At 33.0% G+C, this 7,488-nt stretch overlaps 1 protein-coding gene across 1 annotated transcript; it reads right to left on the bottom strand.

The window, feature by feature from the left end:
* Window positions 1–1,208: 1,208 nt before the first annotated feature.
* LOC149230889 (uncharacterized) lies at window positions 1,209–2,646 on the bottom strand. Its single transcript, XM_089381451.1, has 2 exons — window positions 1,876–2,646; window positions 1,209–1,703 (listed from the first exon to the last, which is right to left on the bottom strand). Exons 1-2 carry the CDS (start codon window positions 2,644–2,646, stop codon window positions 1,209–1,211), a joined length of 1,266 nt encoding a protein of 421 aa, XP_089237577.1.
* Between the last annotated feature and the right edge of the window lie 4,842 nt (window positions 2,647–7,488).

Raw genomic sequence — 7,488 nt, 5'->3', positions numbered from 1 at the left:
ATTCATTTTTTTCTTAATATACCTTAACAAAAAAATAATATCATTAATAAACCAAACACAAATGATCTTAACATAGATAATATTAATATAATAAAATTACAACTGCTTAAACTAATTAAACATTATACTCCGTCAACTAAATTGTCACAGGAATACGTCCTGACCGCAACCAGAGATCCATATAATAAAATTACTACTGCTAAAACTAATTAAACATTCCACTATCAACTAAATTGTCACAGGCATACATCCTCACAGCAACCCAAGATCCAGTGAAAATCGATTTAACGCTGCACTCGAACCACAGCCCGATCGACTCAGGACAACATATGACATTATGACACTTTCTGATTTTATATCTTTCGTTTTTTAGTCGGTCTAGAAATTTAATTATACATAAAATATTTTAATATTAATTTTATATTTTTTTCTTTAGTTTGTTATCTAATTTTGAATGTAGAAATTTTTAATTATATATAAAATATTTTAATATCAACTGTATATATATTGTACTAACTTAAAGCTATTTTAATTTAAGATTTACAAAAAGATAATTTTATATCTTTCTTTAGTCTGTCATTTAATTTTGAGCTTAGAAATTTTTAATTATACATCAAATATTTTGATATGAACCACATATATATTATACTAACTTAAAATCTATCTTAATTTAAAATTTACCAACAAAAAAATATCTTTTTTAATCGATCATCTAATTGTGAATGTATGTAGAAATTTTTAATTATACATACAATATTTCAATATCAACTGTATATATATTATACTAGCTTAAATCTATCTTAATTTAAGATCTACAAAACAATAATTTTATATCTTTAGTCTGTCATTTAATTCTGAATGTAGAAATTTTTAATTATACATAAAATATTTTAATATCAACCTCATATATATTAAACTAACTTAAATCTATCTTAATTTAAAATCTACCAAAAAAAATTTTCATATTTAAAATATATCTAAAACAGTAATAAAATTAAACTTCTCAAGCTAGACTAATCAAATATTCTACTCTGTCAACTAAATTGTCACGAAAATACATCCTGACAGCAACCCACTGAAAATCAATTTAACACTCAACTCGAACCACAGCCTCACTCACGACAACATATGACAGTATCACACTTTCTGACTTTACATCTCTCTCTTTAGTCGCGACCCGACTGACCAGAGACTTGTACATCTATGTATTAGTTACGAAGCAATTCCAAGGCAGACTGTGCGAGGGATCGAATGGGCGTGCTGTGCCTGCTCAACCCCTTACTGCCGGAGCAGAAACTGTAATTTTCCACGTCCGACGTCGTCTCCATCACGCCCTGCAAAGCCTCCTCTAAAGCCCCCACCAATTCTGATCTCTTCTCTAATGCACCTTTGTCTCTCTCCATAACAGCTATCAGAAGCTCTATGCTAAATCTCCTGAAATTCGGAACCATCTTCAGTGGATATCGGTGAGTCTGGAAAACCTCCACCAGTTTAAGCAACAGTTTCTCTGTGACGCCACTCAATTCTTTGATCTCAGGATCGAAATCGCATTTGGTGAAGCACCGAGCAGCCAGTCCTATGGCTGCTTCCTGATTCTCGCATCCTATGGCCGCTTTCTCATAGTCACATGAATGTTTCTCCTTCAAACTTATGGCTACCTTCTGATGGTTGCATGAATGTTCCTCCTTCACAAACTTCAGAACCTGAGAAAATATCACAAAGAAGTTAAATGATTCCATGAAATTGTTTTCAGATCAAACTACAAAGCAAGACTTCAATTTTCAAATGAAAGGTTAAGACTTCAATTTTCAAACGAAAGGTTAAGAATAGAATACAATTTTCTAACAGTGCTTGCAGTGCAGTGATTTCTCACACTTTAATGGCATCTTCCTCTGCGTATGCAAGCAGATTCCTAAGAATTCTTGCTGCAAGAATACTTTTAACGGTGTCGTTCAGCACGGAGATCAGGCTTGCGATTAAATTCGGTTGACCGTCCAGCCTAATATTCATCATTATTTTACAGTTGTGATTCGTCTCCAGTGAAAGAAAACCCAGAGCTTCTCCTGCCGTCTTCACAAGTTTCTCCTTTTCATCGTTATTATTAATTGTCTCCATCAAAAAGAAAGAGAAGAGAATACCCAGAACTCCGCTTGTGCGGCCGATGCTCTCACGGCCCTCCTGTTCGCGAGGGAGACTTGTCAACGTCTCGATAGCCAGGATTCGCAGATTTATTTCAATGTAGTGAAGAACGTTTCTTAGATTGCTTATGGCGAAGTCTATCTGCCGGATTCTTTTCCTCAGGTCCTTTCCTGTCGAGCCTGTGGTGCTTGCCAGCCATTTTACTATTTGCAGAGCGAGCTCTGAAGTCTCGATTGCGAATGGGTTCTCCGCGTACCTTTCGATTTGGTTCCTCTCGATTTGGAGTTGGAGCGCGTTGGGTTCGAATTGCAGCGCGCTGAGTTTTAAGTCAGTGAGTGATATAATTTTAGGAAGTAGTCCTCTCGTGCTATTGAGTTTATGGCGGTTGGAACGCTTTTCTGCTAACTTTTTCAGTATGGTCAGCCCCAGCGAGACAAAGCCTCCCGGATTTGAGTCGTTTGAGTAAAGTAGAGAGGCTATGGATTCCACGAACCCAGTGATGGCCATCACCCGAATGCAATCCGCTTATTTTCCACCAATTTGGAGATGATTTGTGCAGCCGCTTTTCGAATCTCCTCCTCGTTATCATTCTTGAAATTCAGCATGTTGATCAGTCTCTCAACTACTTCTCTCATGGTTCCGATTGTCCTCAGTTTTTTGTGCAAACCTCTCATTGCTTGCAAGCGCGGACAGCACTCGGGCACCCATTAGCTGTCCATCGCCACTGCAGGAGAGCAGCAACTCTACGCTGTGCGAAACAAAATGCATCTTCAAACCGTCGAAAATGCTACCATTGACGCACCGCCAATACGTGTCGTAGAGAAAACGTCGGACGATGGCGAGCTCAGGATCGTTGAAGCCATGTTCACGGCTAACCTCCGTCAGCAATTTCCCTGCAATGATCTTCCACAGCCAATAGGCCTTCTCCAGAAGAATTAGAAACGATTCGGCCGACGACAGGCCGTAGAAAACTTTGAGAGCTGGTTTCAGATTCTTGGTATCACTACCTGAATCTCCATTGCAGTATTGCTGCCTTACTAACCGATACAAAGACACGCCAACGCATGTCAAAGCGGACAACAATTGCAGCAAGAAAAGCAACCAGACCTTTGACATTGACCAAGTAGCATCCTGATGGAACCCAGTAACTTCTTTACTGTTTTCTGAGTTCAAGCATATGAAGAATTTGCAGAACCCGCTACATAGCCGTTTAGCTTCGTCGTTAAGAGTTGTCATGGATATTAGCATTGTCTCTCGATGCCACTCCACCTCTTGACTTCGGCTGAAGATCCGAGCACCTTCTATCAACAATATTATGGTGACCACCCAGAAGTCCACCGTTTCTAAAGATGATGCGAAGCCTCCGAGGAGGACGGCGGTGGCCCAGACGAAGGCCAACTTTCCGAGCCCGCTGGCTGCCTTCTCCAGAATGGCAAGCCTGAGGGCAAACAAACTTATTTTTGTCTCCGGAAATGTCGCCTTGTCACTGCAGCCCGCGGCCTCCTGTGCGTCGGATCTCTCCATCTGCTGTCCGCATGGATAAAGCGATTCACGACAACCATATATGGAAAAAAAAACTTTTGGAACTTTCAATCCTCCATCTAAAAATATTTGAGATGGGAGAGACTGATTTTAAATAACAAAATTGAATTTAAAGTAAATTGAATTATTTCATTGATAAAAATATTTGTATTTAGTTTTGTGAAAATAACAGTATATATTTTTTAGAAATTATAATGATAACAATTTAATCGTAAAGGTAATATGATTAAAAAATCTTCTAAAGATGGAATTTAGGGGTATATTTTTCATTTATTCAAGGGACCATAGACAAGATTGCTAAGATCATGACGAACCATAAGGTTTTCTTTGCCTTTAGGCCCCTTAGCACCATTAGAAGGTCTTTAAGATCTATAAAAGATCCTGTAGACCCTAAAAATATGAATGTTTTTAATGTAATCCCATGTTCTTGTTGGGCACCCTACATTGGTGAAATGAGCAAGAAGCTAACATAAAACATGGGAGGACGTGCTCCTTAGCTTTGGCAGAAAAGATAAAACATCACATTTGCATTGAAGAGGCACAAGTCATTACAAGGATTGATCATTTCCATCACCCGAATATTTTAATTCACATTATATAGTTTATTTTATTTTATAATTCTTATAACCTTGAGTCTCCTTTTAATTAATCTAATTACTATTAATTCTTATTTTCTTTATATTTCTTTCATTTATAACCTTCTATTGAGCACCATTTTCCTCTCTAATTGGTTTGATTTTAGTCATATATGTGTGTGCGGGTGTTAGTAAGTATTTATGGTTATTCTTATGGGTTTAGTATATTTATTCTAATCCATTTTTATATTTCTTTTTTAATATTTTTATTTTGAAATTGTTTTTTAGCATTTTCTTCATATTAAACAAAAAAACAATGGCTTTAATTATGTACTTATCTCTTAATTTTTTTAATTTTTTAATTTTTAATTTATTTATTAGTTTTGACCTTGATTTATTTCTTTTGGTTAGTTGTTTATTCCTACTTCATTGATTCTTTATTATTTAATTTTGACTTAATAGGTTTGTCTTTTTTTCCTTTTAGTATTTTAATTCATTTTTGTTTTATGATTTATTATATGTTACTTATTAATTAATAAAAAATCACTATTCAAAATTAGTTATTAGATTATGGTTGTTAAAAATAATGGTATCTACATCACTCTCCTTATTTAATCTAATGTCATGATCTGATTCTCCATTTTATTCTAACTATATTAGATGATTCGAAACCCTTACACTAGATAATTCGAAATGCTTATACATATTATCTCTAATATCATTATCACCAAAAAAAAATCTCTTAACATATAAATTAAAAAATTAAAATTCTCAAATTAAAATATATTTTTAAATATAAATTAAATTTAACGTTTCCAATTTTTTATAAAATATTTAAATTTTACAAATTTAATATTTGAAAGTTAATTATCCTCTTTGATTAAAATAAAATCAAATCAAATCCAGGAAAATTGCTTTTAACTAAAATCAACCAAAATTATGGACCCAAAATTGATGAAAAAGTAACCTTTTCATGTTACTTAAAAAAGAAAATTTGAAAGACAAAATTGCCGAGTGTCCTTGTGGATGTAACAACCCAGGGACTAAAGTGGAAGAGTGTATTGGAAATTGGAAAAAGAGAGACGACGATTTACGTGGTCCCATAAGCTTCATTGCTTCGTAATGCCCGTCACTTTCTTGAAAGAGATTTCCAATACGTTTTTAAAGGGAGGAAAGGGGGAGGAAAGTATGCAAGCATGGATAATTAATAAGTATTTAAGTATTAATATATATTTTAAATTGGTTCATGATATTTAATAATTATTTCCATCTTAATGCATTTTTTAAATTGCTTAGTAAAAATGTTGTTTAAATAATATGTTGTTAGAGAATTTTGCAAGAATATTGTATTTATGATTGTTTTTTTTTTCTCCGATAAATATGGATCGTGATCAATAATTAATTTATATTTAAATATTAATATATATTTTAAAATGGTTATCATATTTAATAATTATTTTTATTTTAATATATTTTTTAAATTGATTAATAAAAATATTGTTGAATTGAGATATATTATATATTGTAGTATATATATTGTAGTATAGAGTAGATGTGTAAGTGTAATGTAATTTATATGCTGGTTTAATGTTTTAATTAATATTAAAGTTAAAAAATATAAATACAAAATGTAAACCAATATCAAATAATATCATCTAAGAACAATTCACCTAGTTATAAAATAAAATTTAACAAACAAAAATTAATAAATTGGATAAAGACAAAGTAAAAAACCATGGATTCTAAGGGAACCATGGGCAAAAACTAATCTATTAAGCAATAACACTTTTCTCAAAACTATTAATGTAGGGTCGTTAAATTTCACCATAAAAAATTAATATAGCAATAAATTTATTATACAAATTATGTGCGTGATACACTTAATACAAAATATAAATATATAGAATAATGATTTAATTTTACAAATTTTGTTCATGGTCCATTAAAATAATTAATATAAAATATAACTATATATGTTAATGATTTAATAAATGAAAATATTGATATATGAGAGATGAATTAAAAAAATTAACAATAATTATAATAAATAATATATATGAAAACGAGTTGCCTTTAGTGAGACTTTTGGAAAAATTTCCGGTGGATTTTTCCGATCTAATTTCTCTAAGATCCGAGATGAATTTTTTGAAATCACAAAATTGATAGGTATCCCCTAGAGAATCGAAGTTCCCTAGGGTTTTTCAGGACATTGAATTTATATATACAGTAAAAAATCAGTTTAAATAACACAAATCAAGATTTCACCTCAAATTTTTCCATCAGATTCCAACACCAGAAAGTCCAAAAATTTGCACTAAAGACAATTCCTATATGAAAATGTCCATCTCAATTTATAAGGGAAATTCAAAAATTGTAAATAAATAAATGGGGAATTAAACTGTAACACCCTCCTCCCACATCTACCCAAGTAACCGTGCCAACCAAGGTAAACATTCAACGAGAGGCTACTATGATTAGATTCGACCTCCTATGTGACCTTAAGGAAGTGGAATCAATAGAAAAATAATACACATACATTCAACATCAGCTTCAGGACCCTCATGAACTAATCAGACACTTCAGACAACTTTCCCTTGGGTCCTACTGAAGTTTTGGCCAATTTAAGACTTAGGCGCTATCCGATATAGGAATGACAACATCCAGAAACCCATAGTCACTCTCACAGGCTTGCCTGCCAGTGTCCAAAGACTCATTTCGCTAGTTTTGTTCCAGCGTCCCGGGGATTTGAGCCACTTTTTCAGGCCCATAGCCCAGGTCACTACCCAGAATGGAATGATAACTAAAGAATAGTAAAATAACATGGAAATAATGATGCAAAAATAATATTTTAAACAATACCTTAATCAGACCCCTACTAGCCACGACAGGGATTTCATCAAACATGTCACAAGTGTGTAATCTACATGTGTAACCAACAAAATTAAACATAGGGATCCTATACTTATCTGAGAATTGCTAAGAACCATTGTTCCCTCATGTCATTTGTTGCATTATCATCTATTAGGTCATAGATACATTATCCATTCATTTACAAGTAAAAGCACGTTGAGAGCCATACATAACTACTCTCATAAAACATACATATAACCAACATAATAACAACATAAATACTCATGAAAGTACAGCCATATAGACCACATATAATCCATCAATATGCTCATATTAATACAAGGATAAATAACCTTTCATTCATGAGGAAAAAACCAAACCC

Source organism: Pinus tabuliformis, chromosome J, assembly GCF_031772625.1.
Source record: "Pinus tabuliformis cultivar Carrire ecotype Pingquan chromosome J, CPIR1, whole genome shotgun sequence".
Taxonomy (NCBI): Eukaryota; Viridiplantae; Streptophyta; class Pinopsida; order Pinales; family Pinaceae; genus Pinus; species Pinus tabuliformis.
Note: the sequence above shows the minus strand (reverse complement) of the source record. Positions and strands in the feature narration are given on the sequence as shown.

What these genes read in the sequence shown, in the direction of transcription:
- LOC149230889 (XM_089381451.1), bottom strand. Translation starts at nt 2,646, where the DNA reads ATGGCCATCACTGGGTTCGTGGAATCCATAGCCTCTCTACTTTACTCA. An exon ending in CAGAGGAAGATGCCATTAAA is followed by an intron (nt 1,704 to 1,875) that starts GTGTGAGAAATC and finishes ATATTTTCTCAG; the next exon opens with GTTCTGAAGTTTGTGAAGGA.